The sequence below is a fragment of the Talpa occidentalis genome, unplaced genomic scaffold (assembly GCF_014898055.3).
Source record: "Talpa occidentalis isolate TD23 unplaced genomic scaffold, MPIMG_talOcc4v2.1 talOcc4.13, whole genome shotgun sequence".
In the NCBI taxonomy this organism is placed as follows: Eukaryota; Metazoa; Chordata; class Mammalia; order Eulipotyphla; family Talpidae; genus Talpa; species Talpa occidentalis.
The window spans coordinates 73,085,123-73,101,434 of record NW_023601322.1 but is presented as its reverse complement, the minus strand read 5'-3'; the positions used below and the strand labels follow the sequence as shown (position 1 = coordinate 73,101,434).

The following is a 16,312-nucleotide window of genomic DNA, read 5'->3' as shown; positions in this document are numbered from 1 at the left end:
GCCCAGACAGACTGAATGGTGCCCTTATTGCAAACCTTCAAGGGTAGCAACGGTACAGTCTTCCCATGCTCCCCTGGAGCTTAATGAATAAGCCCCTCGATTCTAATTTCTTCTTGAGAGACTTAAGAGTTAAAAGGGCTTTTATTCTACAAGCACACCTTCAACCTGGGTGTCTGTCCATTCGTTCCTTTGGTCACCATACTATTGTTTCAACACTTACTAGTGAGTTATCTTGAACTGAAGGAATTTGGCACAATATTCTGACATGCTCCATACAACAGACAGATACTTCATTGTAAGCGGGGAAGAAAATATTCCCTTATTGTCAAGCAGTCCTTTGTAAATTTCATAATAGTTTCATATTATAACTGATATCTGACTGGATGTACCCAAGAACCATAACCTGCCTTAATCTCTGGACAAATTCAATAAAGTTCACTTTGAAGTAACTGAAGGTCCTTATAAACTTAACAAAGGCAACATGACAAATACTATACTCATAAACATTGACAAACACTGAGGCCAGTGGTTTGAAGAGATCAGTTACACAAAATGCAAAAAGTAAATCTGATACCTGTTTGCAATGGTCAGTGTCAAACATAGAAAAAAAGGAATCTGCCATACTCAAAAATAGATATATACAAAACAATATATATATCCTTAAACAGAAAAAACTCATATTTATTGAAGATGGATAATGAATACATAGGATTTGTTACTATCCTCCTTTGTAAATATGTGAAATGTTCACAATCAAGTTACTAAATATATAAATAAGGCAGATTTCTAAAATGACTCCCAATGACGCCGGGCTTTATATGACCATTGCTCTTGAGTGTGGGAGGGAACTATGACTAAGACAGGATATCACTCTTGTGATTACATTGCTGTATGGCACAGTCACCTCTAAGAATGGGAGATTATCCTCTGTGGGCCTGACTTAATCAGGTAAGTCATCAAAAGGGTTGGGGGTCTTCCCAGAGATTTGAGGCCAGAGGGGGTTGACAGAACAGGAGTTTTCTGTTCCTGGCTTTGGAGATGGAAGGAACTACATGTCAAGAAGAGTAGGTGGGCTATATTTGCTGAGAGTGGTCCCTAGCTTGTGGCCAGCAAGAAAACAGGGACCTGGGCCTCCCCTGGTGGCTCAGGCAGTTGAGCGCCGCACTGTGAAGCTGTCCGCAGTCTCTGAAGTGCTGGTTCGATCCCGGCAGGCCAATCAGGGTCCCACCTGCCGCGGCAGACCTCTCCTGTCTCGCCCGCTGCTCCCCTCAGCAGTGTATTTCATCAGTCTGCCTGTTCTGTTCCCCACTCTGTCTCTGATGAGTTCTCTCACCCTCCCGCCAATCTGGCCTGTACCCTGTTCTTATATAAATAAATAAATCTTTTTTTTTTTTTAAGATTTATTTATTTATTTATACAAGCACTGGGTACAGTCAGAAGCACGGGAGGGTGAGAGGATTCACCAGAGCCAGAGCAGGGAACAGAACAGGCAGAGTGATGAAATACACTGCTGAAGGGAGCAGCAGGCGAGCCTGGAGAGGTCTGTCGCGCCATGTGGGACCCTCGCCAGCGGCCGGAGATTGAACCGGCTCTGCAGAGGCTGCGGGCAGCTTTGCAGCTCAGCGCTCAACTGCTGCACCACCAGGGGAGGCCCATAAATAAATAAATCTTAAAAAAAAAAAAAAGGGGGACCAGAATCCTACACCAGAAAGGAACTGAACTCTGCTGCCACCATATTAGACCAAAAGAGGCCAGGCTAGCTGAAATCTGTTGTTCGTTTTTATTTTCTTACATCATTGTTCATCTTTGTACAATATTTGATTTCTCCCCTCAGGTGTAATCCCCATAACTAGCTGAAATATTAATTACAGATTGGTAGGCCCTTAGAGAGCCCAGCCATGCTGTTCTTGGACTTTTGACCTACAAATCTGTGAAAGAAATGAGTGTTGTTCTTGAACTACCAAGTTTATGGTAATTTGTTATGCTGCAACAGAAACTAAAAATAACACACACAGAGCAAGCAGCCAAAAGACAATTCCTGCTATTTGCAATTATACGAATAAAAATATCAGAAGGATGAGGTTTCAGTATTTTATTCAAGTTTTATTTTAAGTGATGTTAATTACAGCATTTGAAGGGGAGGATCTAATTCCACACAAAATGGAAGACTCTAAAATGTACCCATTAAACTGCTAAAAAATAAACTGAGTGGCGAGAATACAACAGAAGTCCAATTTAGATTCGAGTGTTGTCACCATGTGATTACAGTCACAGAGACTCTTCCCATCTCGCAGCTGAAGCACTTCAAAGCTATTTCATACTCTGGTGCAAGGGCAAAAATCACAATGTGAGAGGGAAGTAAGTCCTGAATCATTGGCTTCATCACATCCACCTTTTCCACCCCAAAATGGCACAAAAGAAACTCCTACCACGCCCTGCAGACTACTTTTGGTGTAAAAGAGGTGATGGACTGGGGTGGAAACAGGTCATGAAGATCTGTCTAAAAATGTCCCTTTCAGATGAGTGTGTCCACACCATCAGTGAGCCACTCTTCAACAAGGGTAGGAAAACAAGGTTTAATTCTCAGGAAATCACAATTTCATTCATTTACTTAATACGAATTTACAAAGTGCCTACAAATTATCAGTTTCCACTTGCAGCCATTTGTAGATAAAAAAGAAACCTGACATCTTTAGAGGGGCTGCCAAATCCCCCCAAGGCTACAGCTGAAAGGACCTTTTTTTGGAATTGGGTTTCTTCTGTACCTCTGAAAGGGTAACACCTTAAAGCTGAATCATCTTTAACCTGGATGTCTAACATAATATTAGCAATACTTGCATCCCAGACATACAACATTAAAAGGTACACTAAATTCTGAAGGTAGCTATGCTGCAAAATAGATTAAAATTAAATGATTGTACAGTATTCACTTATGCTTGAAATTCCAGTCCTAGACCAAGCTTGTGGCCACCCGCGTTGACATTCTTGCCATCCAGCAGAGCTGACAGTGTCAGTTTGATACCTGCAAGAGAACAAATCCATGAGAGCAAAGGAGAAGGGATGGAGAAGAAAGGTTAACATGTGGAGGAACTCTGAAACATAATGGCAAAACCACAGTCCAAAGGCTGTCCCAACCAGTGGGATCAGCAGGAGCAAAACCACATGGCCCTTTAATCCCTGTTACTTAACACCATCTGACTAACAGGCAGCCTAGAGTGAGATTAGAAAATAATTCTTATTCCACAGCCTATCAGATCCACTTTAGGGACCCTGCTTCCGTCTCTCTCACCCACCCCCAGCCCCATAATGAGTCTGCCCCATGGGATCACACAGTAAGCTTTTCTTTGGGAATAGCTCATCCCAACCAAGAGTCAGATTCTGGAGGCTTATATTCACAGTGTGCATACACATGCACCACCTACACACACATGCACAACTAACATATTCTTTATATTAGCTTGATTCTGACATCATATAATCTTAGCTTTCCTGGGTTCGAAGGTCCAACTCAAACAAAATACCCCCATGGTGGCATTACACCCTGTTGCTAACACACCATGCACTGGCCTGGCCAACTGTGCAGAGGACAACAATTCTCCTATTTGTCTTTTTACAACAGGATGATTTATGGGCTAGTTTTGAGAACCTGCTGGAAATAAGTATCATGCATTATGTATTATTAAAATCAAAAACAAATGGCAACCAACCTTGAAAATTCCCTGAGCTGACAAATCCAGTTTCAGTTAGACAAGCAAAGCTTAATTTAGCTCATTTTGCAAAACTAACTTGACCTGGGTCATTTCTTGCTTATGACTCTGGAAATCATGACAAAAATTGATTTCCAAAATTGATAGGAGGTAACCACTAACCAACCTCTATCATTTCTGAAAATTTTAATATTAACACCATTCACTGCAAAGAAAAAAGTTACTGCCTTCTCACTATGTAAGTTGCTCTATAACAGTATTCCCCCGAGCCTCAGTCCATGTTTTGGTTAGCATAGTACTCAAATTGTACTCAAATTGTAGTACTCAAATTAGTACTCAAATTGCCTTTTGGTGTGTGCACCATAAACTTTTACTAACTATGAATACTTCAGTGATTCATTGGTTTTACTTTTGACAGCTCACATTAAAAAAAAAAATGGGAAAACAAGGTAATATGTGTTAACTTCAGCCCCTTTTTCTCCTACATACTGCTCCTCTTATTCTCCAAATTTTTAAAATATTCTCCAATGTTTTAGGGTCTCCCTGGTGGCATAGGAGTTAATTCTTGGGCCTCCCTGGTAGCGCAAGGGGTTAAGCACAGCACTATGAAGCTATCCATAGCCACTGCAGCACGAGTTCAATCCCCGGGCAGGGAGCTACCCACATGGTACAGCAGACCTCTTCTGTCTCACCCGCTGCTCCCTCAGCAGTGTATTTCAGTCAGTCTGCCTGTTCTGTTCCCCACTCTGTCTCTGGTAAGTCCTCTCACCCCCTGCACCTCTGGCCTGTACCCCAGTTCTTGTATACATAAATAAATATCTTTTTTTAAAAAAAAAGTTGATTCTTCATCTAAAACCAAATAAATCAGAACCAACAGGTGAAGCCTAGGAATGTAGCATTAAAAAAAAAAAAAAAAAAAAAAAAAGGAGGTAAGTCTCAGCACTGTCACCTCTATGACCTGAATTCGATCCCCAGCGAAGGAACTAACACACATGGCGCAGCAAACCTCGCCTGTCTCACCCACTGCTACCCTCAGCATATACTTCAGTAAATCTGCCTGTCTTCTCTCCACTCTATCTCTGAATTCTCTCACCCCCTGAACCTCTAACCTACACCCCAGTTCTTCTACAAAAAAATTTTACAATAAATCTTTAAAAAAAATTCTCCAATGTTTTATAATGACTCTATACTCCTTGACAAATATTTAATCATAAAACACATTTACAATGTACCACACAGGTATTTTATAACAAATCATAAAGCAGCAAACCAGCAGCACCATTTTTGTTAAGCAAAGAACTAATTTCACACACATCCAACACATACCTGGCTTTAGGGTCTGAGTGTATCCTAAACCTATCAGGCTGGAGTTGTTCACTTTAGCCTAGTCAAGGAAAAGACAAAGTGAAAAGGTTAACTACTTCATGCTTCATCCCCAAAACAAAAGCTTTTTAAATCAACCAACTCTGGATTTCACAATCAACTTCTCTTTCTTCATGACCACCTAATTTATGGGATTCATTCAATTCAATGTGAAATATATCTAATTTGGGAACTAGGTCTTAGAAGGGAAACTCAGAGTCGGTCCATTTTTAAATGCCTATGTTTTTATATCAACACAATTTTCAATGAAGTTACTCTTTACAGAGTAGTTGCCTTTGAAGGTACAAATGCCCAACCCCACCTATACTCATTAGGTGAGGACACTTTCATATGTGACCAGAGAGATAAAATGTTTTCTTAATTGGAAGATTCCTTTAAGATCTATTCGTTGGAGAAGGAATGTAGAGGACCCAAATAAGGGATCAGGGAAAAAAACTAATTATAATAAAGTAAAAATAAAAATCAACAGACAACTATAAACCAGAGACACTCTGAGATGGGAAGAAGGGAGTAGGATCAAACCAAGGGTGGGAAGAGCACAAGGGACCACAATGATAGTTCACAGGTGAATGGGTGGTGGGAATTTCATAGGGACTACAACCGAGATGAAAATGCATACATTGTACGAAAATGAAAAATGATGTAACAAATATATAAAATGAAACAAAAAAAAAAGATCTATTTGTTGGGATGTGGGAGACAGAGCAAATGTGAGATAGGGTTTTGAGGCTTTTTTAAAAGACAGAATACCATTAGAATTTTTTCTTCATGTTGAAGAGAAGCAAAAAGCATGAAGAAGGTTTAGTACTGACAGGTCTGATTTAAATGTACATTGGAGCAGAATGAATGACCTAGCAATCACTCCAGAATCAGCACTTAGTGAATGCTGATCAATGATTAAGTTCAATCAAGCTGCTGAGTCAATAATAATTTTGCCCTCATTCTTTGTCCTGAGTTGTAGGGAAATGTGGGCCTCTCCCTGGCCCCTTTCTGTTCAAATTAGGAGGTGTCAGAGCAGAGGGCGCCCCAGCCATGAAAACAGGGAGGCCTGGCAAAAGCAGGGCTGCCTACGTATGTGTTTCCTGTTCAAGTATGTTTCAGACCTGACATCACCCAAAAGAAAGAGCACAGCATGGGCAAGGCAGGCCTCCTGGCAGTCAGTGTCCCATTAAGCTGTTCCTCTTCCTTCTGCCATCCAAATAATGAGGACCCCCTTTCCTTTGTTTTTAAGCACCTAATGTTGCAGAAGCCAAATTTGGTTCCATTTCCAGAGACTAAAAGCGGGCTATCTGTAAATTACACAAACCATTCCAGGAGCCGTTCTGCAGCATGAGGGTTTCTCATAACACCCCTAAAGGGGTACAGCCAGCAGGGCCATGTGACAACAGGGGTGAGCTTTGCAGGAGTGAGGGCCAAACTATGCGGCAGTCCAAGGGTCAATGAGCAAGGGTCTTCAGGATAAGATACTAACTGTCCACTGTCGGTCAGATTTTTAGTAGTAATACTGGAGTTGGACAAGCAAATGAAAAATGAAAGAGAAAATATTTAAAAACTGAGGATTCAGTTTCAGTATCAGTAAAAAAGATAGCCTTTTTTACAGTCTGCAGCATGAAACCGGAACTGGCTGGAGGAGGCACCACAGCAAGCCAGTCTGGGTCAAATCCAGGCCCCAGAACTTACCAGTCATGTGCTCTTGGGCATGTAATGCAATACCCCTAATCTCCCAATTCCTCTTTTGTGAAAACAGAAATGGAATGATTTTTTAAAAAGAACCTATACAAATGAGTTGTGTAAGGATTAAATACAATAATCCACATATAACGGACTCCACACAGTACTTGCTATCCATGTTACTGCTATCATTTACTTATTTCTAACTTTCCATGGTGAGAAAATGTCTAGTCAAAGCACACAACTCCAGCAATCCAGGAGTCCAACCTAAGGGTCAGGTGGAGCCTGGAGACGCACAATTCCACAGGTACCTACCGAGAAGCAGGCATCAGGGTCAATCTGATATTTGGCTGCTATTCCGAAGCGAGTGTTGCTGTTGCCTGCTGTCCAGGCAAGATTAACGGCAGTCTCCAACTTCTTGTTCACCTTCTGGTAAATGGAGCCACCAAACTCTGTCCCATCATTTCTGCAAACAAGCACAACACAGTTGCCACCTGGCTCTGGAAGGTGGACTGGAGCTGGGCAGAGTTGCCCACAGGTCACAGAGGACATAGATGCTATCAAAAGGGGCCGAACTGATCACCAAAAAAGCAGCAAATTATGGGCAGACTGGTGGACTGGTGAGAAGAGGCCACGGGGCAGAGGAAGAAAAAGACTCTTCTCCCCCCATCAGAGGGACACCTGGAGGCAGCCCAGGCAACTGCTCAGGCTGTGTGAAACCTGAATTCACTTCCAACACAGTCTTTAAAATAGAAACAGTAGCTAAGACATGGGGATTCTGAGAGATTTCTTAGTTCTGTTGGTAATGTTACTGTTTTTATAAATGCTTCTATCATAAAAATGGTAACAGAGGGGAAGTAAGTAAGAAAACAGTCAGATGGTAAGAAAGGCTGGGCCACTCCAGTTCCTCAGAAGGCAGGTCCCTTAGCACTTCCCACAGTCACCTTGGAGGGTTGGGGGGAGGGCAGAGTTGAAGTGACCCAGAGCCTAGGAAAAGGCGTGATTACAAAATCACCTACAACTGGGACAGGTTCCACCGCCTGTGTATACTGCTGCTCCAGGCTTTGGCACCTGGCATCCTAGTAGGTGTTGAAAAGGAGCTGCCTGCTACATTACAAAATGTTTCTATCTTTCGAAAACCAGCCAGCCAAACTCCTTTCCCTCTTCCAAACACACCTTGTTATTAATTCCGGTCTCCGGGAACTCCTCCCTAATATTTTTACCATAAACTAACAATGTCAGATTTTTCCTGTTCCCAGGGGCAGTAGCACTGGAAACAGTGAAGGGAGAGCCATGGGCTTTGCTGTCCAGCACAGAGTTTAGGACTTACTAACCTGAAAGAACAAATTGTTACTGTTCATTGCAAACTCTACTCTTCACCAACACACTCTCTTAAAGTAGATGCACATAACTACCTTCTAAATTCTTAAGTTTTCCTTAAAATTCAGCCCAAGAGAGATTGTGCTTTCAGAGAATGCAGGAGAGTCCAGGCACTGCCTGATTCACAGGGAATCCTGTCTTCTTCAGAAAATCCAAACATGCTATAAAATAGCTTATCAAAAATAATATTTTTGGGCCTCCCTGGTGGCGCAAGGGGTTAAGACACAGCCTACGAAGCTATCCACAGCCACTGCAGCACAAGTTCGATCCCACAGCCAGCCAGGGAGCAACCCACATGGCATAGCAGACCTCTCCTGACTCGCCCGCTGCTCCCCTCAGCAGTGTATTTCAGTCAATCTGCTTGTTCTGTTCCCCACTTTGTCTCTGGTGAATCCTCTCACACACACACACCCCCACACACACACACCTCTGGCCTATACTCCACTCCAGCTCTTGTATGCATAAATAAACCAATCTTTAAAAAATAAAAATAATAATATTTTTGTATAACACTCAAGTGGGGAAGTTTCCTTGGGCTGAGATGTGTTTTTTCAATTTCAGATTTTTTAGTAGGTTCTAAAACCAGCAACACTGGCTTCTTGCACTGAACTCTCAAAACCATAACAGAGGGTACTCATTGTACAAACTCATCTACAAGAAGCACAAAGAATGTCTGCCACATATCTGGGGCTCTGCAAGCTCCAGGGCAACCCAGATTACTTGTGTCAGCTGTTTCCAGGCCAGTTCCAAAAATAAACCACGTCCACTTGTTACTTATTAAAAGTGTTGAAGCTCAGGTATGTGGGGAAATCAGCTAAAAGCTATCATTCTTCCTAGAATTGCTATAAATTCCCAATTCCACAGCAAGGAAGCATTTCCCATTTCAGTCAGAATTCTAATAAAAACAAAACAAAACACTTCTTTGCTTGTGATATCTTTGTTTCGACTTTTTGTGGTATCTTTTTTGAATTGACATTCCTTTTTTGGTCTTTGTTGGTGTACATTTCTCTGAATTTTAATACATAAAGATTTGTGTGACCACCACCACAATCAGGATACTGAACAGTTCCCCACCCCAAAATCCCTAGAGTCACGCCAATGCACACACCCCATCTCACCTCCCCCAGAACCACTGAACCATCAGCTGCTAGTTTCCCTGTGACTTTTCAGTTTTGAAAGAGTCAAAAAATTAATTTCATTATAAAAATTCCAAAAATTGTATTAATGGAAATGTCACTAAACACTAGGTGTTGAATGACATTTGGCTAAATGTCACTAAAACCATTTTCTTAAGTTTAACAAGTCACTTCTTTAGCGACCTCTGGTGGAAGGAAAAAAATGTGGCAAAGCCCTACGCAAGCTGCGGCTCCTCATCCACAGGGCTTTAATGGATAAACTTTTTGTTTCCCTTAACCGAAATCAGCACTCTACTTCAGTTCTCAAATTTGATAATGAGAGGTTCTCTCTAAACTGACCTATAATTTTCTCTTCCCTTCACTATACTATCCAGTAGCTAATTGACTTTCTAATGCTCCACACACAGAAGACACTGTGTTTAACTGAGATGCTCTTCCCCTCACCTGTCTCCCATGCCTGCATTTTATTAAAGCACGGCAAGCGATCCGCAGGCACCAAGTGAGGAAAGAGGGGAGCTGCGCTTCCCACCCTCTCAACCCCATCCTGTTAACTAAATCTAAGGAGCCTCCAAAGTCGACAAAGCTGCAGGCAAGAGCCAGTGGCCTGGGCAGAAAGCATGGCATTGCTTTAACTGTCCAGTCAGTCTGTGTACACCAGTGACAGGATACACCAGTGACAACGTGTACTGCTTCCAGAGACCCTATGTCACTTCAGGGAATGGGTAGGTGGGAAATAGAAAATACCAGCCAGCCATCTGGCTCATCTGATTCCATCAAACCCATTTTATGGTGATTAAAAACTGAGCTTAGGGGAAAAAAACATACAAAACAATCACCCTAGTGCACACTGGGCCTGCATGGGAATACACTTACACATTAGTGTGAAGCTGGAATTCGTCGGTCTTGTAGCCCACCGCAAAGTTGCTCTGGGTCACTCGAGACTTGGCGGTCTCAAAATTCATCTGGTAGCCAGCCAGCCAGCCCTCATAGCCCAGCACCAGGGCGCCCCGGATGGAGGGCCCGGCGATGTCAAAGTCCACGTCACAGCCCAGGTTGATGTGCTCTCGCTTGTACCCTGTCTTGATTTTAGCATTTTTTTTCCTGAAGGAAAAGAGGTTATATTAAAAATAAGAAGCTAACTCACCTTGGTACAAGGTGCCAGGGAATGCAAATTAAAAAAAAAAAAATCCCACTTTATTTTTTTTTAACTTTCCAAAGGCCTTTATTAGGCAGCACAGCACTACCACCACAGCACAGTATCAATAGCCTTTCCTTTATCTAAGCAACAAAGGTGCCATGTTCCTGGTGATGGTGAACAACACCTGGCTGCAGCGAAGGCCACCAGGAGGAGTCCATTTGGATGAGGGCCCTGCTGGACACACTCAGTCCCACACTCAAGTATGGAGAATTATTTTAGGAAATTTAGGAAGCAGCTGCAAATGTCAAGAACGAAAGAGGGGGCATCCCTGGTGATGCAAGGGGTTAAGTCTCAGCACTATGAAGCTATCCTCAGCCACTGCAGCACGAGTTTGATCCCCGGCCAGGGAGGTGACCCACAGGGTGCAGCAGACCTCTCCTGTCTTGCCCACTACTCCCCTCAGCAATGTATTTCAGTAGATCTGCCTGTTCTGTTCCCCACTCTTTCTCTGGTGAATCCTCTCACCCCCCACACCTCTGGCCTGTATCCCAGCTCTTGTATGCACAAATAAATCTTTAAAAAAAGAACCAGAGGATGTAAATCTAAATTACAGAATGAAATTCATATAATTTTTGATTTTAAAAAATCTTTGATTCATTTCTAGCATATAAAATATGACAAAGGATATAACTATATAAATTCTCCTCCTTGAAAGTTTATGGTTTGCAGTTAAACAGGTGAAAAAAGTAATTTTTTAAACTAAATTTGAAGATATACTATGGCACAAAAATTTCTAACAGTCACAAATTCCACTATTATATCCTTTTTTAAAATTTGGATAGTCAAAACAAAAGTCCTTTAGATTCTTTTTTTTTAAAAGATTTGTTTATTCATACATACAAGAACTGGGGTATAGACCAGATGTGCGGAAGGGTGAAAGGATTCACCAGAGAGAGTGGGGAGCAGAACAGGCAGACTGACTGAAATACACTGAAATACTGAAATACACTGAGGGGAGCAGCAGACCAGACAGGAGAGGTCTGCTGCGCCATGTAGGAATCTCCCTGGCCGGTGGGGAATCGAACCTACACTGCAGAGGCGGCGGACACTGCACTGAACCGCCTGCACTGAACCGCCTGCCCCACCAGAGAGACTCAAGATTCTTTCAGGATTTCTGCTGATGCCCTCTCACCAAGAAAGAATCCTCATTACCAATTCTTCAAAAATTTCACAAGTATTTTGGCCTTGGATTGCATCTTCCATTGTTAAAATGAGGAAAATTAAGTATAGAATTTTTTTTCAACTTTTATATTCACACATTTATTCAGCAACAGAGTCAGAATTCAGAAAATACCTTGTTACCTGACATTGGACATTTATGTGTTCTTTTAAAAATTATATTATTTTTTATTATTGAGGTTACATTGGTTTACTACAGCTTATATGGTTAAGGGGCATAGGCTCACACGCCTTCAGATGCATGTTAACACACCACACCCACCACCAAAGCACCCACTGAGCCCCCTTCCCTCCTGTGTCTCCCACCTAAAAGCCCCAGTTTAAGTGGGAGAGGGGGAAGCCAGGGACCCAAAACTCTCACAAGGAGCTGCTGGGCCACAGTGAGTAGGATGTAACCTCTCTCAAGGGAATCCAGTTTGAAGAAATGCCACAATAATGAAGTGAGAACTGGGGCAGGAAAAGTTTGAAAAATAAACATTACATAAATGCCTTTGCTACTCTCTCCCTATGCTTAATGCAGTGACCTACACCAGACTCTATTAGGTAAGAGTCACCATGAAATTATGAAACAGATGCAATACTGCTGCTCTTCAAGTCTGTACAAAAGCTTTATGTCATAAAGGCAGCTAGCTAAACAGCAGTTGTTAAAGAGGTTGCCTTCTCATTTTGTGGCTCACTTGGTAAACAAACAAATACTAGAGCCCTTCTAAGTGGATGCAACAGTAAGATAGCTTTGAATTCAGTATTCACGAGACCCCAGGTATAGTCTGCTGATCCCAGATTTGCATATACAACCAGTTTAAGGCCTCCTTTGCCTATTACTCAAAACTTCACATTCCTCAGGAAGGGCAAGTGAGCAGTGTCACCTGCAAATATATGAGCACCATGGCTTTTACTGAAAGTCAATATTACAGAACAAGATCATATTTACCAAATAAAATTCGAACTATTTTTAGCTGATTGATTCTGTCATTCAGCTGCAAACTGGACATGTCCCAGAGCAAGCTGCACTCTCAGCAGAAACCACAGGCGAAACCAGATCCACTCAGAGGCTCAAGAAATGCACAGTCCTGTCAGCCCCAGCTTCATCCATACTGAGACTAAAGCCTCATCCCCAGGCCCAGGTGGTGGGCTCTAAATCCCATTCCTTCCTCTTAGGAACCAGTGCTCCTCAGGTAAAGGGTGGATTATAGGTAGGAGCAAGAAAGGTACAAGGTGAACCTGAAGCATCAAAGTGATCAAAGTCTACAGAGGCTGGAGTGAAAGGACTCGAGAGCTGACCAGGAGAGGCTCCCAGAGCTCTGGAGACAATGCCAGCATCATTAAAATAACATAAATACAAAATTGAAAACTATCAAACACACTTTAGTCTATACATAACACAAAAATACCTTCATTGTCATCATCTTTACAGACATCATCTTTATATCATCTTCACAATTTGTAATTTTGAAAACAGTTAAATAGAAATCAAACATTTATTCCACCTTTCCGATACAAACTATATACCTCAAGGTAACAAACAGCTGATGAATTTTTATTGAAACAGCCCAGTTAATAAATGCAGAAGGAATGGTAAAAGTAGAATTTTCATCAATTTGTAACCTCTAATGGAATGACACTAACATACCAAGAGAAAACTAGGTCCATATGAACCCCCCCGGAAGCACACAGTACAATTTACATTCAGTGCTGTCCTCCCGCAACCTGGAATCTGAAGGCAATGAAGATTAGACTGACCAATTCACAGGAAATGTGGACAGTGGGGGACAAGTTAAATGATGCCACAGAGATACAAACAGCAAAATTCAGACTATATGTAATTCTCCAGGACAAATACTCTACGTTCAACAAGTAAATTGCAAGGGGAGGAAAAAGAGGAGAACCTGAAAATTAAGAGTAAACTTTAGGAGCCATGCAAAATAATTTTTGCAAAGTTGCATGGACAATTTTGAATATGTAAAAAAAAATTAATTTGAACAGACTAGAGATCTGATAATATTAAGACATTATGATAACATTTTTACATGGTAACAATATTGTAGTTATGCATTTTTTTAAAAGGAACCGTAAGATTTAAAGGTATATACTAAAATAGTAATGAACCTATGTGATATCTGTTTTTTACTTCAAAATAATCTGAATGCTGGAGGGAGTGGTGTTGGATATAAAAACAAAATGTGATTGGCCATGGGTTGATAATTATTAAAGTTGGGTGATGGAGCATGATGAGGGTTTAAACGAATCCTGCATTCATTTAAATGTTTGAACTTTTCCATAATAAAAAATGTAAAGGTTACACATTCTAAGACCTGATTGAGACAAGAATGGTAGAGATTCTGATTGAAAATATAAGCAACTCCCTTCCCAAGTTACAATGAAGCCTGCTCCTCTCATTCAAGTTGCTTGAGTGCATTTTGGCATGCTTTGAAGAAGTAGCAACCAAATTATCTCTCTATAAGAAAAACTCAAAATAAACCTATCTTGGCCTGCCTGCTCTTTGGGACGGTGGGGGATGGGTGAACCTGAGTTTTGTCCACAAATCCAAATGGCACGAGGTTGGGTGGGTAGCTGATGAAAAGAGAGTGCCCAGTGCTCTAGGGAGGAGGATTAAGGGTGCTCTGGTATGGTGTGGTAACAATCACCTGAAGGGGTGTGATCCCATACCTCTAAATCACATGTAGTGTTACAAACCAACATTCCCGCAATAAAAACAATAGTTAAAAAGAGAAAAAGACAGCTGCTCAGAGGCTGACATTTACAAGGAGAGAAACGCAAACTATGGGCATCTCAGAACCACACACAAAAAAAAATAACTCTGAATGACCACAAAATGCCATGTTTGTGGCAGGGCCTCTGACTGGCCAAGTGCACCAGCCATGCAGTGCCCCCACCCCCTGCACATGGTAGCACTGGAATCTGGCCAGGGGTCCAAGATCCCCAGAAGAATGTGCAGTGCTGGGCAGTGGCTCAGGCATCTCCGCTATGCAGCTATCTATGAATTTGGAGCTGTTCCTCTTTCAAACATTATTGAGCTTGTTGGTTGAACATACTTTAAACTAAAAAATTAGCTTGAGAAGCACCTGAGAGAGGCATGACTGACTTGTGGTGACAAGCTGTGACAGACACTCGGTAGGGCTGCTGGTCCCTGAATGAAGTCTGCAGCCTCATACAGATGTGGTCTATGCTGTGCCCCTTCCAGAAGCCTGGATGGTGTCCCAGGCTATCCCTATTAGTCATTGTGGAAAGTCAGCTTTCATTTCCATTCCCCATCAAGTCATCAAAGTTTTCCTCAAATGCCTCATACTGATGTGTACATATTGTTACTACATTCTTGGTTTCTAAGCACCATTCTTCAATAAAATGAACCAGAGCTCCTTAGAGAAATGGCTGATGGAAGGACTGGAGAAAAGCAAGAAGACAAGTTGGGTACATCTTCTGAAAAAATGTTCAAAAAAAAAAAAAGACGGGCTTATCAAAGCACACAGGAGCCAACTGGCTGTCCCAATGCCATACTGGGGATGATTTGAGTAACAAAATAAATTACAGTAGTGGATTATAATCCACAAAATAAAATACCTATGAATCTATACTCCTATAAATAAATGATTAAAGAAATACATGGAGGAGGGCCTCCCTGGTGGCGCAAGGGGTTAAAACACAACCTATGAAGCTATCCACAGCCACTGAAGCATGAGTTTGATCCCCGAGCAGGAAGCTACCCACATGGCGCAGCAGACCTCTCCTGAATCACCCACTGTTCCCCTCAGCAGTGCATTTCAGTCAGTCTGCCTGTTCTGCTCCCCACTCTGTTTCTGGTGAATCCTCTTGCCTCCCCACACCTCTGGCCCACACCTCAGTTCTTGTATTCATAAATTAATTAATTAATTAAAATTATCATGATCACAAAAGCAAAGAAAGATGATTATGTCCCAGAATAGAAAATACAAAGGAGACTTGACCATTAAATGCAGGATCATATCCTTAATTAATTAATTAAAATTATCATGATCACAAAAGCAAAGAAATATGATTATGTTCCAGAATAGAAAAAACAAAGGAGACTTGACCATTAAATGCAGGATCACATCCTGAACTAGAGTAGATCATGGACTAGAAGACATCAAGAGGACAATAGGTAAGGGCCTCCTCATTGGCACAGTGGGTTGAGCACAGCGCTGTGAAGCTGTCGCAGCCTCTGCAGCGCAGGTTCTATTCCCAGAAGGCCAGGGAGATACCCATATGGCACGGCAGACCTCTCCTGCCTTGCCTACTGTGCCCCTCAGCAGTGTCTTCGGTCATCTGCCTGTTCTGCTCCCCACTCTGTCTCTGGTGAATTCTCTCACCCTCCCGTGCCCCTGGCCTGTACCCCAGTTTTTGTACAAATAAATAAATCTTAAAAAAAAAAAAAAAAGAGGACAACAGGTAAATCAACAGTACGATATCAATGTTAATTTGTTGGTTCTGATAATTACACTGTAGTTATGTAACATGTCAACAGGAAGGGGGACTAAGTGTATAAGGCAACCATTACTCACGGATACACACACTGTGTGCAAAATTTTCATATGTTAAGTATAAACGTATTTGAAATTAAATGTCAAAAAAACCTTTTCCCTTATGTATATTACTGCAGGGCCTGGAAACATCTCTGTAAA

The 16,312-nt window shown here is 41.8% G+C and overlaps 1 protein-coding gene across 4 annotated transcripts in view; it reads right to left on the bottom strand.

The window, feature by feature from the left end:
- Nucleotides 1-2,058: 2,058 nt before the first annotated feature.
- The window catches only part of VDAC1 (voltage dependent anion channel 1), a 102,580-nt gene continuing 88,326 nt past the window's right edge, over nucleotides 2,059-16,312 (bottom strand). For all 4 annotated transcript variants that reach the window (XM_054694399.1, XM_037509331.2, XM_037509330.1 and 1 more), the window contains exons 6-9: nucleotides 10,151-10,378; nucleotides 7,077-7,227; nucleotides 5,034-5,091; nucleotides 2,059-3,022 (exon numbers count right to left, since the gene is read on the bottom strand). In XM_054694399.1, the coding sequence (XP_054550374.1) occupies nucleotides 2,931-3,022; nucleotides 5,034-5,091; nucleotides 7,077-7,227; nucleotides 10,151-10,378 (529 nt within the window). In that variant the 3' untranslated portion in view covers nucleotides 2,059-2,930. The remainder of the gene's footprint in view (nucleotides 3,023-5,033; nucleotides 5,092-7,076; nucleotides 7,228-10,150; nucleotides 10,379-16,312) is intronic.